The sequence below is a fragment of the Enhydra lutris genome, unplaced genomic scaffold, assembly GCF_002288905.1.
Source record: "Enhydra lutris kenyoni isolate GAN:26980312 unplaced genomic scaffold, ASM228890v2 scaffoldscaffold36, whole genome shotgun sequence".
In the NCBI taxonomy this organism is placed as follows: Eukaryota; Metazoa; Chordata; class Mammalia; order Carnivora; family Mustelidae; genus Enhydra; species Enhydra lutris.
Window position 1 is genome coordinate 14,439,031 of NW_019154120.1, and position 17,875 is coordinate 14,456,905.

General features: G+C 35.6%; 1 protein-coding gene across 1 annotated transcript in view; it reads left to right on the forward strand.

Annotated features, from left to right (window-relative positions):
• Positions 1-17,875, forward strand: part of LOC111154264 (phosphatidylinositol glycan anchor biosynthesis class N) — a 105,896-nt gene that overhangs the window by 6,125 nt on the left and 81,896 nt on the right. Inside the window, exons 3-6 of the mRNA XM_022513773.1 lie at positions 9,907-10,159; positions 12,453-12,574; positions 13,054-13,152; positions 14,319-14,425. Of these exons, the coding sequence (XP_022369481.1) occupies positions 9,939-10,159; positions 12,453-12,574; positions 13,054-13,152; positions 14,319-14,425 (549 nt within the window). The 5' untranslated portion in view covers positions 9,907-9,938. The remainder of the gene's footprint in view (positions 1-9,906; positions 10,160-12,452; positions 12,575-13,053; positions 13,153-14,318; positions 14,426-17,875) is intronic.

The window sequence follows — 17,875 nt, forward strand, 5'->3', positions numbered from 1 at the left end:
ATACAGGTACATGCATGCATGTGCACACATAGAGAGAAAATAAAATACTTTGTCAGAACCATCATTTACCTTCCTACTTCTGAAGTACTTTATTGTGATGTATTCTCTATCCTACCCTGTTCTATTTTATTTTTTTTTTAAAGGAGCTAATTGCAATCCACCAAATTAATTTTGTGAGAGATCATCATTCTGTCATTCTGAAAATCTCCCAAGTTTACCATGAGAGATGGGCTAAATTGCAGCATTCTTTGTAGTAATGACAGTCGGGGACAATGTCTATCAAGATAATTTTCAAATAAATTGTAGTATAGTTATATAATAGAATATATGTCTAAATCTTTAAAATAATATATACATTTTTGATAGTGCTGGCTAGAATAGGCTCATAAAAGGAATAATGGCTTGCATGTATACTGATAAAAATTATTTTCTAAGTAGATGGGGAAAGCATGAGTGCAAATATTAGTGATTATAATGTTAATCTAATCTTGTAGAATGAGAGCTTTTATTTTTTTAAAATATTTTATTTATTTATTTGTCAGAGAGATAGAGAGAGTACAGGCAGGTAGAGTGGCAGCCAGAGGCAGAGGGAGAAGCAGGTTCCCTGCGGAGCAAGGAGCCCGATGTGGGGCTTGATCCCAGGAAGCTGGAATCATGAGCCAAAGGCAGCCACTTAACTGACTGAGCCACCCAGGCATCCCAGAATGAGAGCTTTTAATCCCATTACTGACTGAGTTTAAAACGTATACCCTCCCTGTAGAAGAATTCAAATAATCTATGTAGGTACTTCATGCTCTCAGAAGATAAGAGTATAACTCAGTATAACTCCCTACTCAAGTATTGTTTGTACATATAGCAGCTTCCTTCCAAAGAGTACAATATGAAATCATTAAATTTACAGTGGAGAAACCTGACAAACACGACCTCGGTCAGAGGATCAAGTTTAATATCATTTGTCAAAAAGCCTTGTTGATGGCATACACCCCTGGTAAGATGTGATAAAAATGGCACCTTACACATGTGGTTTTCCTTCCTCTTCTCTTCCATAACCCCATTCTAATCATGAGAAAAATATCAGACAAATTCCTACAAGAGAAGTCTCCTACAATATACCTGACTAGAACTCTTCAGAACTTGCAAGGTCATCAAAACAGGCAAACTCTGAGAAATTGTCCCAGCCAACAGATGCCTAAGGAGATATGATAAGTAACTGTACTGTGATATTCTGGAACAGACAAAGGATGTTAGATATGAAGAAAAAAAAAATTGAATTCTTCTCAAGTACGTAGCTGGGTATGAATCCTCTAAATAATTAGCAACTCCTGTTGGTTTACTAGCCATGAGGGAATTTGAAAATTAGTTCTTTTATGGCATTTGTAAAGTCACATGTAGTTTTCACTTGAAAGTGACATATATCATGATGGAAAAAATATACACCCCAAAATAATAAGTATAAAGAAACAAATGAACTAGTGAATAATAACCTGGCTTAATAGTTTACCTGATGATATTCTGTTGTGTGCAGATCCCAGCTACTTCCTTACAGTTTTAACTGGTATTTTCTCTTCCCGTGGCAGGTGAACAGAGCCCAAGAGAACTGCGAAACACCATCTTTAAATAATAAGCTCTTTAGTATGGCTTATGCTGATGTAAACACTTAAAGGCTACAAGTTTAGTAAATAACCTTTATTTACAAGAACACAGGTTACATGAAATCAGAGCTGTCCACGAAATTTGTGGTGGTTATAACTATGACTCTAGTCAGTGTTATCTTTTGAGTACAGACTTAGGCTTCAAATTAATTTTTTTTCTATTTATGCTCCAAGTTCATTTTTTTCTACTCTTTTTAGATCCATAGAAAAGTTTCAAAAATAGTACAGTTATTGTACACCCTCCACACTGTACCTAATGTAGACATCTTATGTAACCACAATGTAGTTATCAAAACCGGGACTTTAACATTTGTACAAAACTATGAACTAATCTACACTTCTTAGTTGACATTCACCAGTTTTTCCATTCTTGTCTATTTTCTGACCCAGGATCCAGTTCAGGTTTCCTTATTGTGTTTGGTTATGTCTCTTCAGCCTTCATTCTGTGACTATTCCTCAGTCTTTCCTTGTCTTTCATGACCATGATACTTTTGAAGAGTACTGGTCCATTATTTTGCAGCCTGTTTCTCAATTTGAGTCTGTCTGATATACTCCCATAAATAGATCAAGGTTTGCATTTTTGGCAATACCGCATATTCTTTTACCAAAAATGTGCTGTGCTATGCCATTCTTAGTGCACTGTATTAGGATTACATGATGTTAATATGTCTTATTACTGGTTATGTTAACTTTGACCACTTGGTAAGGTGGTGTCTGAGGGGTTTCTCCATTGTAAGTTAGTGTTTTACCCTTCGTAATTAATATATATTTGGGAGAGATTTCTTTGAGACTGCAAATAGCCTGTTTGGCTCACACTTTGACCCACTGAGTTTAGCATTTATCAGTGCATCTTGCTGGTAACAAGTATTACTGTGGTGTTTGTCTAGTTGTAATTTTATATTTTTCTCATTCCTTCTCCATGTATTAATTGGAATTCTTCTGTGGAAAGGAGGTGTGAGATTCTAAGATCATTAATATCTCATTGCATTCTGGTGGAGATCCTTAAGTTATTACCTGATGAAGTAATTATTTCTAACACAATTTTTTTAAAAGATTTTATTTATTTATTTGACAGAGATAGCAAGTAAGCAGAGAGGCAGGCGGAGAGAGAGGAGGAAGCAGGCTCCCCACTGAGCAGAGAGCCCGATGCGGGGCTCAATCCCAGGACTCTGGGATCATGACCTGAGCTGAAGGCAGAGGCTTTAACCCACTAAGCCACCCAGGTGCCCCTCTAACATGATTTTTGAGAAAAAATATCAACTATATTGTCATTTGATTTTCCTTCCTGAAATTCTTTTAGATATTCTCATTTCACCTTATCTTTCTTACGTTGAATTAAATTATTTAAAACTAAGGATCACTTGAAAATGGGTTAGAAAGTACATGAGTTTTAGGGTTAAGGCCTATGTATAAAATTTGTAAGGACCCATTAGAATAAAATATAATGACTAGTGAAATTTAGTATGATTTGTAGAGTGCAATCTATAAGATCATTACTTTGAGGAAGGGAAGAATTTGAATCACGTAGTTTAGTAGCGAACCCATTTGTGGGTTGTCGGCATGGTCCAGGTGAGGACTTGATGAACTAATGTGGTGGTTGTGAATGTGGAGAAGTAAGAAACACAGGCCCTTTCGGAAATAGAACCCAGGGGTTGCTCGGTCGGTTAAGCGTCTGCCTTCAGCTCGGGTCATGATCCCAGGGTCCTGGGATTGAGCCCCACGTCGGGCTCCATCCTCAGCCGGAAGCCTGCTTCTCCCTTTCCCACTCCCCCTGCTTGTGTTCCCTCTCTCGCTGTGTGTGTCTCTCTCTCTCAAATAAATAAATAAAATCTTAAAAAAAAAAAAAAAAAAGAAAAGAAGAAAGAAAGAAATAGAACCCAGAGGCTCCTGGATGGCTCAGTCGGCTGAGTGACCAACTCTTGATTTTGGCTGGGGCGTGATCTCCGGGTTGTGGGATCCAGCCCCATGTAGGACTCTGCACTGAGTGTGGAACCTGCTTAAGAGTCTTTCTTTTCCTCTCTGCTCTTCCCCTCCACTCACACTCTCTCTCTCAAGAAAGAATGAATGAATGAATGAATGAATGAATGAAAGGGAAATAGAGAACCCAACTGTGACACTGAGAAATATTAAATAAATATATAGTGCTTGTATCATTAATATTTGGTGGTAATGAATATTACAAGTCTAATCAGGAACTTATAAAAATTGACTTGACTGGAACAGGAAAATACAGTATACTGTTTTCTTTTTTACTGCTTTTAAAATAATGTAAACTCAACTATTTAAAGTTTGATTTAAAAAATAAAAATAAAAATCGAGTGCTTTATAATCTAGAGTATTCCTAATGCTTTACATTTGTATGGTGCCATGTCTTAGTTACTTCACACTAGACTCCTGCCATGGAATAAGGCTGATGGTATCTTTTTTTATGGATAAGGAAGCTAAGACAGGGAGTGACGTGAATGGGATCCTGCTGTTCTTACATAACAGAGTGTGATTTTTACCTTAGCTCTTAGAGCTGTAGGAAGGTCAAAGTTCTCAAATGTCCACATTTTTGTTTGATAACTTCAGTAAGCTTTTGGGTAGTGGAAAATTTACATGTTCCTTTAACACATAGACTTTGTTTGATACATTATTCAGAAAGCTGTGTAATAGCAATGGAGAAAAAAAGAAAGAACATTAAGTCCAGGGAGTTAGTTGTAAATGCAAATGAAAGTGGGAAATGACATAGATGTTGGCTTATTTATAACCGTGATAGAAAGTACTAACGTTTCCATGATAAAGAGGAGATCTTTAAATCATTGTGAGCTTGGGCTGCTTGGGTGGCTCAGTCGGTTAAGCGGCTGCCTTCGGCTCAGGTCATGATCCCAGGGTCCTGGGATCGATCCCCACATCTGGATCCACATTCAGGGGGAACATGCTTTTCCCTCTTCTTCTGCGCCCCCCCCAACTTGTGCTCTTTCTCTGTATCTCTCTCTCTCTTTCTGTCAAATGAATAAAGTCTTTAAAAAGAATATATAAATCAGTGTGAGCTTTTGTACATCCGGATATACCATATGTGTTTTAGCTCTGACTAGAATTTAAGATCTAACTGAAATGAAGTAAGTACTTGAAAAGCAACTTACTTTGAACAACTGAATAAGATACCTGGTAGACTGTGTCCTGGAATGGAAGATAGGAAAAAAGGAAAATAATTGACTATAATATTATGAATGATTTTAGACCAATAAATTTAATAATTTGGATGAAATCAACAAATTTCTTAAAAGGTATAACTACCAAAACTCACTCAACAATTAGTAAATCTGAATATCCCTAAAATATATGAAGAAATTGAATCTAGAGTTAAAAACTTTCCCACAAAGAAAACTCCAAGCAAGTAGTTTCACCAGTGAATTCAGTTACACAGTAAAGGAAGAAATAATACAAATTCTACACAAACTCTTCCAAAAAGTAAAAGAGGTAGCAACACTTCCCAAGTCATTGTCTGATACCAAGACCAGAGAAAGACAAGAATTACAAGAAAAGAAAATTAGAGTCTAATATCTTTTCATAAACATTGCTTTAGAATGCTAGATTATATTTTTAGCAAATGAAATCTAACAGTCTGTAAAAGGATGACACTTAATGACCAAGTAGGGTTTATTCTGGGAATGCAAGCTTGGTTTAACATTTGTAATTCAATTAGTGTAATCCACCACATTAAGAGACTGAACTAGAAAAACCAAATGATCATGATCATCTCAAAAGATCCAACAAAAAGCATGTGACAACATCCAGCATCCGTTCATGATTTTAAACTCCACATATGGGAGTGAAAGCAAACTTCTTTAACTTAATAAAGGAAACTTCCCAAACCTGGAAGACTGACAACTTTCACCCTAGAGTTGGAAGGCAAGGATTTCTGTTGTTACCACTTCTGTTCGACATCGTACTAGAGGTCCTAGATGGTACAGGAAGCATGAGACAAAGATAAAAGACACTTATAATGACAAGGAAGAAGTCCTTCATTTATAGGTGATAATAATTATCTCTATAGAAAATCAAAAGGTATCTACATAAAAGCTACTATATAACAGTTTTTCAGTGTTGCAGGATACCAGGCGAATGTATAAAAATCGGTGATTTAAGAACTAACAAAGGGAAATTGAAATACAAAATAGCATTTACAATAATTCCAAAAAATTAAAAAAATATGTAGGGGTGAATTACACAAGCATGAGGAGAGTTTTGAGGGTTATGGGTATGTTCATTATCTTGACTGTGTTTATTGTACATTTTAAATCTGTACAGTCTATTATAGACCAGTTATGCCTCAGTAGAGCTTTAAATATGCTATAAAGAATATTATTGGGGCATTTCAAAAAAGTTGTGTTGTACAGATGGTAGATGAGATAAAATACTGACATTGAACATACTGAAGTTGACAATTGCTGTCTCTGTAAGAGAATATCATTGTTCTCAGGAAATAAGCACTGAAATATTTAGGGGTTAAGGGCCGCTGTGTGTGTAATTTATCTTCAAATGGTTCCGAAACAGTATTACGTGATTTTATACACATGTGTGAGTAAGATAGACAAAGGGGTGAGGTAGACATGAGGGGTAAGATAGACAAAGCAGGGGAAGGGCAAGAGGAAAAATGACAAAGCAAACAAATGTTAGCATAGATGTATGTGGCTAAAGGATATGTGGGTTTTTGTACCATTATGCTTGCAACTTTTTTCTCAGCTTGAAATTATTTTTAAATAACAAGTATTAAAAATCTGTATTAAAGTAAGTGCTATCATTTATAAAAATTCCTTATGTAGGACCCAAAATAGGTAACTAAAAGAAAAATTAATTGAACTTAACCAAAATTTAAAAAGTACTGCTCTTTGGAAAATACTGAAAAATAAAAAGGAGGAAAAAAAAGAGTATTAAAAAAACATGTCCATTAAACACATGAGAAGTTGTTTGACATCATTGGTTATCAGAGAAATGTAAATCAAAACCACAGTAGGTTACAAGTACGTTCCCACATACAGAAAAAGCAAAATTAAATGGGCTACAGTACCAAATATTTTTGGCAAATATATGCAGCAACTGGGGCTCTCAGACATTTCTGGCCTGGAGGACATCATACTAGCTGAAATAAGCAGTCGGAGAAAGACAAATACTGTATGATTCATCCTCTGTGAGATACCTAAGAGAGTCAGACTCACAGAAGCAGAAAGTAGAATGCTGGTCGCCAGGGTCTGGTGGGGGAGGAGAAATAGGAGTTGTTGTTCAGCAGCTATAAAATCTCAGGTACCCAAGATGAGTAAGTTCTAGACATCTGCTGTACAGTCTACAGTTATCAGTATTGTATTGTGCACTTGAAAATAGATAAAGGGTAGATCTCCCATGTTAAGTGTTCTTACCAGAATTTAAAAAAACAAAAAAACAAAAAAAACAACCATATAGCTAAGGAAAATAGCAGTAGAGCAATTAGGCGAAAGTTGATGCTTTGGTATAAAACAAGGTTTGAGACTTGGTTTCTCTGAGATTTACATCCATTAGATTAGATTTTTATTTTATTTTTTTTTTAAAGATTGTATTTATTTATTTGACAGACAGAGACCACAAGTAGGTAGAGACGCAGGCAGAGAGAGAAGGGGAAGCAGGCTCCCCGCTGAGCAGAGAGCCTGATGCGGGGCTCGATCCCAGGACCCTGGGATCATGACCTGAGCCGAAGGGAGAGGCTTTAACCCACTGAGCCACCCAGGCGCCCCTAGATTAGATTTTTAAAGTCAACAAGGATGGCAAATAAATTTTTCTCACATGATCAATCCAACTTCATGTACATCAGAAACAATAATATTAGCCAATAGTTAATGAGTACTGACTGTAGTAGGCACTCTTTTGCATATTTTACACATATTACCTCAATTCTTTTTTCTTTTTTCTTTTTTTTTAAAGATTTTGTTTATTTGACAGACAGAGATCACAAGTAGGCAGAGAAGCAGGCAGAGAGAGGGGGAGGCAGGCTCTCTGCTGAGCAGAGAGCCCGATGTGGGGCTCGATCCAGGACCCTGGGATCATGACCTGAGCCGAAGGCAGAGGCTTTAACCCACTGAACCACCCAGGCACCCCTCTTTTTTCTTTTTTTTAAAGATTTTGTTTGAGAGAGAGAGAGAGCACAGTATGGAGCAGAGGGAGAAGCAGACCTTCCACTGAGCAGGTAACGTGAGTGACGGTGGGGCTTGATCTTGGGACCCTGAGATCATTACCTGAACCGAAGGCAGACGCTCAGTGACTGAGCCACCCAGGTTCCCCACATTAAACACGTAATGTGAAATGTCTAAAAGTTAGCATAAAAATTACATTAGAAGTTAAATTAATCATGTTGACATTTTTAATAATGAAAAAATGGAAAACAACTCCGTGTTTACCAGTGTGGAGGTGATCAGGAAAATTAAGGCATGCCCATTGAATAGAGCATGGTGATGGTAAATGATGTGTGAGAAGAGTTTTTTTTTAAAAAAACAAAGAAATGTTCATGTATGATAAAGAAAAAATCAATACATGAAATTGTGAGCCTTTATAAAAATGTAGATTAGATAAAAACTAAGGAATGTAACAGATTTTTCTTTAGGTGGTAAAATCATAAGTAATTTTTCTTTATTTTCCAAACTTACCACAGTGATTGTTTAACTTTTCAACTTTTTTTTATTTTTTAAAGATTTATTCATTTATTTTAGAGAGAGAGAGTACAGAGGTGGGGCAGAGGGCGAGGGAGAGAGAGTCTTGAGCAGCCTCTGTGCACGGAGCTTGGAGCCCAATGTAGGGCTCAATTCCACAACCCCGAGATCACAGCCTGAGCCGAAACCAAGCCTTTGCCACCCAGGCACCCTGTGATTGTTTTATTTTTATATTCAGAATACAATTATTAAGATAATGCTTGCTATGTAGTTGAAGCTCATTTATACTAGAAAAAGCAAAATATTCTGAGAGTTTTGCCTTAGGTTGCAGAAATAGCATCTACTCACTAAGGGACTTTTATACTTTGTGGAATATCTTTGATCCTTATTTGACTCTTAAATCTCTTGGGGAAAAAAGTAGCCCATAATTTGGCCATTTACTTTATTTTACATTCTTTTTATGATGTGCTTAACTTTGACAAGGTTTTGTTTTTTTTGTTTGTTTGTTTGCTTGTTTATTTGGCCACCCTTTCCTCCCATGATGTAATTCTTCAGGCCAGGAAGAATAAGGTGTGTCTATATTTAAAATTATTTCATCTTTGGTGTTTTTCAGCCAAGTGTCGCTATGTGTAACCAATGTTAGTTATATTACAAAAAGACAAGTTGAGAGTATTTTGTTGTTTTTAATCTGCAGGGAGATTCACCAACAAAAGTAAATTATAGACTGGCTTGAAAAGCATTCCCATGGACTTGATCTTGGCAGTTAATGGCATACTGTCATACAGTATTATTTATATGTTTCATGTTGCTTAGTTTTCCTTCTATAAGTATGTGTAAGTTTATCAGATCTGTGACTACGTCTTCTTGGTGTTCTCTCTTGTACTCCACACAACATTATGTACAGAATATATGCAAGAGCATTTTAATTGAATTTGTGAATATAACTTGCACTTTCGTTGGTTCAGGGAACTAAAAGTCTTCCTTTAATGAGTGTACATTTTTTGAAACACATGGAATTTAACTACCTTTTCCTTCCTGTAAGTTATTTAAATGAACAAAAATGCATATAATCTGTCAGGACTATCTAGAAGTCTCCTGAGCTGATAACCAAAAGTCCAAAAAAAAAAAAAAAAAATCCTCAGACTTTAAGTAATGTTAAATTCCAGGAGTATTAATGGTGGTCATATGGACAACCAAGACCACCATGAATTATATTTTCTATTTTATATAGGATTTGATTTGACTGGACCCAGACCCATTTTAGGACTCATTTATATATGTTTTGGACCCTATGTTAGTTTTTATGAGCTTAGTATACACTTAAATTTATTATAAATAGTTTAGTGGTATTAATTGGGTATTATACTTGAACTTTCTCTTTTTGTGTGAGTGTATTTTATCATGTGTTTTATTTCAGTATTACCTCATTATTAAATAATGTTTATTGTTGCTATCATAAATGAAAGTGAAGTTGTAAATTAGGTAAAATTTTAAAATATATGTTCAGAGTATATGCAGTCATCAAAATATGTGAAAATATATATAATTTCATTAAGGTTTACCCAAATTTAATTTAATTTTGTTCCCTCTTTCAGTTTTTCTTGAAGATTAATTAGTTACACTGGATATGCTGCTCTTCTTTATTTTGGGATTGCTTGTACATTTTGTGTTCTTCGGCTCCATCTTTGATATTTATTTTACATCTCCTTTGGTTCATGGAATGACTCCTCAGTTTACACCATTACCTCCTCCAGCAAAAAGATTAGTACTGTTTGTTGCTGATGGCCTGCGGGCAGATGCACTTCATGAATTCGATGAAAATGGAAATCCTAGAGCGCCATTTATTAGGTAAGCATGTCAACTGATACAAAGACCTTTCTGGAAAGTGTTATCTTGACACTTTTATCTCATGTTGGACACAGAAGTGATGATGAGAAAGAGAATAGGACACATACACATCTGCTTTTATCTTATGGATTAACAAATTTATTTCCTCCTAGGAGTTAGGTATGACTTTAGCTGCTTGGCTTAACTTGTCCTAACTTCCCAAACCTGACTTACAACTCACTATATTATCTTTTTCTTATAAAATATACTTGTTACATTTTTAAAATAATGACAAACATAAATATTAATGAATTGCTAATTATAGTGCTGTTTAACTTAAAAATAGAGTTCAACTGAAAACAGACTTATAAAATACATAAAGCCCTTCTAAGTTTATGTCACTGTTAATTGTGATTTCAGATTTTATGAAGTGGCTTTGAAAAGAAATGTTTAATTTTTTTAAACTTATGGGGCTCCTACAAATAATTGCTATTTTTCTGATTAGTGACAAGTCCCTCAAAAGCCCTTCTTCATGCTGGTATAGAGAGATTAAAACTCAAATTCAAGTGGAAATTTATCTAAAGTATTCCATTTTCTCCTGTTCTCATCTACCATCATTACTTTTATCCTTTACTGTGTTTGTTTTCTTTATAGTACTTGGCATGAGCAGGTTCTATGCAAGCTGGGCCTCTGCTTTGTATAATACTTTATTCCAGTTCTTAGAACACAATAGGCAATTAAATATTTGTTGACTGCTAGAAGAATGAATGAACTTGGAATTCTGTTGAATTTCCAGAAATTTGTGGTGGCTCAAAGAAATGCATACCATATTAAAGGATAAAAATAATTAAGTGATCAACACAGGGCAACGGAAAAATATGAGTAGGAAAATAAGAGCAAACCAGAGTTAAGTTTGGGTCACAAAAATTTGTCACATAATTTCTACAAATAATTTAAAATTGGGGTAATATATTTGGAAGAATTTCTTAGCTGTCACAGAAAGGAGAGAAATATAGTTCATTGCAAATTAAGAACAAAGTAGACCAGTTATTAGAAGGTGAGCTTTCCTGGTAGCACTTACTTCTTTGGCTGGTGGGTAGGCCAAGAGCTTATGTAGTTCATGTGCCTTGTCCTGTATGCCATCATGTTTTTACAATTTCAGAAATCTTCTAGTTTCTTTTAAACCTTTTTGTGAAAGATTTTATTTGTTCTTCACTTCGGTTTTTAAAAAATATGATCTGAACTGATCAAAACGTTTTTAAACAGAGATATCCGAATTTCTTTATACCTCCTTCTTCGTGTTGGAGTTCAGTTTTTGTTAAATAACTGAAGAAGTTAAAAAATATTTCTCCCATAACAAGTGGTTCACTGGTTTTCAAACTTCTACTTATTATTGATTTTAGGATGAGGTAAGTCAGTAATAAAGAGTATCAAAACCAGTACTCACAGTTACCCTTTGGGGGGGCAAGGATCACCCCCCGGAAGCTGTTACTGATGTAGTCATTGTTTGATAGCTTGTTGCTCTACTGCTTTCTCACGTGCCTTGGCATTGCTAGTCAGTCCTTCACTTTCATTGCAAAGGATACTGATACATTTTAGCAAAAGAATGCTTTTGCCTGTTTTAGTCTCAAATTTAGGAATATAATTTAACTCCTAATTAGGAGTCTAGCTGTTTCCCCACCTTTAATTTTTTTATTTTGAGAATTTTTCAACACAGAAATTGAAAGGATTATATATATGATGAAATCTGTATACCTTATCCTAGATTGAACAATTTTTAATTGTTTTCATATTTGCATCCACTCTCTCAATACACATGCACACTTACACACACCTGCTTAAATTTTTAATTATTCTTTTTCTGACTAATTTGAAGGAAAGATCTCATGACACTTGACCACTGAACACTTAAGCATGTATCACGTAAAAACAAGGACTTTTTTCCTACAGGACTGCAATACCCCATCACACCCGGTAAAATTTGACATTTATAGAACAATATTGTGTATGTTGGTTGTTTCTCGTGTAGCAAACCATCTGAATACTTTGTGGCTTCATACAGAAATCGTGTATTTTGACTCATAGTTCTGTGTTGTGGCCAGATGGTTCTTTGTCTCGCCTAAGCTCATTTATGCTGCTGAATCCAGCTAGTTGGAGGGCTGGGACTGGGCTCAGCTGGGATCAGAAAGATTCCTCACCTTGTTAAATTGTGACTCGCTGTTTGTTTTTTATTCCTTCTGTAATAATCTTATTTTTCTAACACTCTAATAGGATTTAATCAAAGTCTGTGCTATTGATCTCTAATATCTCTTAGGAATATCATAATGCATGAAGGCAGCTGGGGCATATCTCATACACGCGTGCCAACTGAGTCTCGGCCAGGTCACGTAGCCCTGATAGCTGGGTTTTATGAAGATGTCAGTGCAGTTGCCAAAGGTATTATCTATGTGGATGACTTTATTATGTGATAAACATATTGCAAATATACCGCTTCTTTAACACTGAATTATGACACAAAGTGAAGTGTGTTTTGGCATACTTTTGGCAAGTATTTTAGCTTGCTTTACTCATAAACACATGCTGGTGTTGATTCAAGAATTAAGCTTTGGTCTTTTATCATTCTGTGCTACTGAAACAATCTGGATGGATCCATGGTTTTCCTCAATGTTAACTCTCAAAAGTTCAAAAGCGATTCTTTGGTTTATTAGTAAGAAGTAAATTATCTATTGTAAGCTTTTTAAAAAAAAATGGTATAATACATGTAACATAAAATCTGTTACTAGTTTTGCATTTGTTCTGTAATTAATTCTCATTATTACTATTTGAAGAATACTTCTTTAGGGGCTATACTAATACTTCACCATATATATGTTACTGTTGTTACTATTTGCTTTTTTTTTTTCAATGACCTGAAGGATGGAAGGAAAATCCTGTGGAATTTGATTCTCTTATTAATGAAAGCAAGTACACATGGAGCTGGGGAAGCCCAGATATCTTGACTATGTTTGCCAAAGGTAGGAGTCATTGATTATATTTTCCTTAGATGGTAATGAAATAAACCAGTATGGTAATTTTTGTGTGTTGCCTACTATATTTTATTGATTTTTGAGATACTTTTTTTTTACATATTTAACATCTCTGACATAGGAACATATATTACAATGGATAGACATGTCCATTTGATTTTTTCTTTTAGTTGTACTTGAAATACTGGCACATCATATAGTTGTTGGTATCTTGAATTTAATGAAGTGGTATATGGCTCTCACATTTAACCACTTATAATCCTGAACAATTTAGCTGACTTCTCTGAACTTCAGTTTGCCTTTTGTAAAATGTGATGATAATAATATTTTCTATCTCATAGGTTTGTTTTTAGGCAAATTAGATAATTCCTGTGAGATATTTAGCTATGTGTGCTTATCATGTAATTTTTCATTATGATGATGGTTTTGATGTCTGGTTCATTTTACTTTAATGATTTATGAAGTTTGTAGATATTCACAAAGATTTAAATGCTATAACTTATAATTCCTATTTTCATATATTCGAGATAATGCCGTTTGGATTTGTTCTGTTTGTTTCTGTGCACTGATTACAAAATTCATTAATATTATTTTTCTGAAATTATTGGACTCCACTTGAAGTTTGTGTCATTAAATGCTTTTTAGTGAGAGTAGAATGACTGGTCATTTCACTTGATAAAAAGGTTTTGTAACATTATACTTAGCCATAGGTCTTAATAATTGGCATTATTGAATATTATTGTATGTCCTGAAAGCAAAATATATATTCAGAATTTTACATATGATATTCATAGAACATAATTGTATAGGTCATGGTAAAAAAAACCTCAAACTAGGGGCGCCTGGGTGGCTCAGTGGGTTAAGCCTCTGCCTTCAGCTCAGGTCATGATCTCAGGGTCCTAGAATCGAGCCCCGAATCGGGCTCTCTGCTCAGCGGGGAGCCTGCTCTCCCCCACCCCGCCCCCGCCTGCCTCTCTGCCTACTTGTGATCTCTCTCTGTCAAATAAATAAACAGAATCTTAAAAAAAAAAAAAAAAAGTCTAAGTCATGGTCCGTGGCACATGAAATAAAATGTTCATTATTCCTCCTTTCTCTTCCCCATTATAATTTTGTTATAATTGTTAAAAAAATTTTTCCCCAAATTTCCTTTTCAGGTGTTGGTGGAGACCATATTTATACATATAGCTATGATGCTGAGAGTGAGGATTTTGGTGCCCATGATGTAACAAAACTAGATACTTGGGTTTTTGATCATGTGAAGGTGAGCACTATTGAGTTGATCATCTCCAGCACATGTATTTGTACCCAAAGTACTAGACACTGATTTGTTGTAAATACATCTTAATTTTTTCCTACTTGCTTAAACATGAAAGTTCTATATTTGTAGCATACTATTTTAAAAAGACTAGATTCTCAGAAATTACACATTCTACAATAAACAGTTAATGGAAGTTTTTAAAAAATAATTTGAAAAATATAACTTTTTTAAATTCCATGTTTCTGACAATTCAATGGGCTCCGTAGATTGGAATTCAGGGAACTTGTATTTCATTCCTATTTGCTGAATAATCCTAGGTAAACCTTGATCATTCTTTAACCATACAATAGTCTCTTATAGTGGTAAGATCATGTAAGATGTATGAAAACTGCTTTTGAAAATGCTATTCAAATGTAATGCATTGAAAACAGGATTTTTAAAAAATTGTACTTTAGAGAAAGATAAAAACAAATTAGCAAATTCGTCATCACAAAATATCCATGAGTTTCTCTAAGAAATAAAGTTGTTTGGACTATTTGATAGTAACAATTATCACAATTTTCACCAGGAATCCAATAGAATTTACATTTTGAAAAATTGTTTGAAAATCTCACTTGTGGATAATGGCTTCCTTTCTTCCTGTCCATTGTTTCTCATTTACATATTACAACTTACAAGTTGTAATATGTAAAGAAAGAAACATTCATTGTAAGAAACATTCATTGATTGACCCTTAATGGTTCTTATTTTTACCAGTAGTGTCTTTTGAACTGACATTGTGGACTTCTCCATGATATAGTCATTTTTGTTAGTTAGTTTGTAAATATATTCCTCAGTGTATGTCTGCATTTTTCTTCATACTTACTTAGCAGGAATTAAGTGTTCAATACATTCTTTGATAAAACCTATTTCCTTCATCAAGATCTTTCTTCTTGAAATTTTTCTTTTTTCATTTAACATATACTTTTGTCATCAGGGAACACTTGAAGTTAAATAAAATCTCTTTAAGAAAATAATTGACAGGGGCGCTTGGGTGGCTCAGTGGGTTGAGCCTCTGCCTTTGGCTCGGGTCATGATCCCAGGGTCCTGGGATCCAGCGGGCATCGGTCTCTCTGCTCAGCGGGGAGCCTGCTTCTTCCTCTCTCTCTCTCTCTGCCTGCCTCTCTGCCTACTTGTGACCTCTCTCTCTGTCAAATAAATAAAATATTTTTTTAAAAAAAGAAAACAATTGACAAATTTTACTTTGCTAATTATCGCTTCTTAATATCATCTACTTATGTTAGCATCCCTGAAAGGCATTTGGCTGCAATTTCATGTACACAGCTAAAAATGCTCCAGATTCAGGGTTTGATTCCTTGTGTATGGGCAGATACAGCTTATGGCTGGTCTGATTTTATGTCTTCTTTCCTTTCTTTATCTCAATACTGCTAGTCCTTGGAAAAAATGATTTGCCCGTGACTTCATAAAATATGGTTTATATGTATAGCAATAACAGTAACACGAAATCATCAGCAGTGAGAAATGGTATGAAGGAAAAATACAGGGACTAAGAATATACCTTTAGAAAATTGTTTTCTAGACAGTTAGGAGAAGGCTTTTCTGAGAGTTTTGAGGTGATCTCAGAAGTCTAGAAGACAAAGTTGGATGGACCTGGATTGCCCATGAAAAAAGAATATTTCAAGTGAACAGCAATATATGTGTAAATCTTGGGCACTGAAGGATGAGCCAGCATTATAGATTTGAGGAACTGAAGGAAGTTAAGTTGGCAGGAGTATCACTGGGAGCAAGATCTGAGGGGAGGCTAGACAGAGAGTCAGGGGTCTTACCTGGACTTGTGCCTGGGCCAGAGACTCATGCTTAATCCAAGCAAAACAAATTCATGTAAATGTCTACTCACTTTTTTTTTTTAATGTGGTGAAATACCTATCACATAAAATTTGCCATTTTAGCCATTTTTAAGCAGACAGGTTCAATAGTGTTAAGTATATTCACATCATTGTGCATCCAATCTCCAGAACTTTTTCATCTTGCAAGACTGAAAGTCTGCTGTCATTAAACAAATTCCCATTCCCCACCCCACCCCCAGCCTCTGGCAACTACTATTCTACTTTCTGTTTCTTTGCAGTTGTACCTATATATCTATGTTTTATATCTAAATAGCTCATATAAATGCAACCATGCTGTGTTTGTCCTTTGTGAGTGGCTTATTTCACTTAGCGTCATGTCCTTAAGCTTCATTTGTGTTGAATCTATTTGCTTTTTAAAATTCTGTGCAGGGGCGCCTGCATGACCCAGTCGTGTAGGCATCTGCCGTGGCTTGGTTCATGATCCCGGGGTCCTGGGGTGGAGCCCCTCTGCAGGGAGTCTGCTTCTCCCTCTGTCTCTCCCCTATGGCTTGTACTCTCTCTCTCACTCACACACTCAGTCTCAAATAAATAAAGAAAAATCTTTAAAAATAAATAAAATAAAGAAAACGCTGTTTGTGAACCATCTCCTTTATTAAGCCTTCCGTGACTTCCCTTTGCTTCACTTTGCTTCCCGCTAGACTTAGATAACCCTCTTCTATATTCCCTTGACACCTCTATCTTAACTACTTTATTATGCCACAGCATCGGCATATCCCCCTTCAATTCTATATACATCTTGTTGGTAGAGATACTGACTTTTCCTCATTGTTAAATCAGTTCTTAATTTTTTCCCCAAAGATTTTATTTATTTATTTGACAGAGATCACAAGTAGGCAGAGAGGCAGGCAGAGAGGGCGGAGAAGCAGACTCCCCGCTGAGCAGAGAGCCCGATGATGCCAGGCTGGATCCTAGGACCCTGAGATCATGACCTGAGCCGAAGGCAGAGGCTTAACCCACTGAGCCCACCAGGCGTGCTGTTAACTCAGTTCTTGTCAAGGAATTGTCTAGTACAGAGATAAAAATATTAGCTTAGATTAGTTTAAGTTCTGTTTAATAAGGAAAAAAATTCGGCTTAAAAGTTTACTTTTATCTCAGTAAAGATAATGCCAGAAGTAGGCAGCCCAAGATTGTTGCAGTACATGACTGTTGTAATGGTTCCACGGTGTCATTAAGACCCGGTCTCTTGAATTTCTCCTCTGTCCTCTGAGCTTGAGTTTTATCTTCAAGAGATGCCATTATTTCAGTGTTTTAGGACAACAGTGCAAGGAATCAGAAAGGACCTTCTTTCCTACTAAGTTATATTTATTTCAGAGAGCCTTAGGTCTTCATAGTCTTTTGACTGAAATACTTGATTTATATCTCGTTGGCCACAACCACTAAGGCACATCTAGCTGTATGAGAGGATGGGAGATAGGTAGCTTTTAAGGTTGAGCATTGGCACGTCTCGTGAAATCACAGGTTTTTACTCAGAAAAAGAGAGTACAGGTTGGGATAGTCATCTAGTTTTCTCCCTTGATGCATAACAAATATTTGTTGAGTGTAGAAA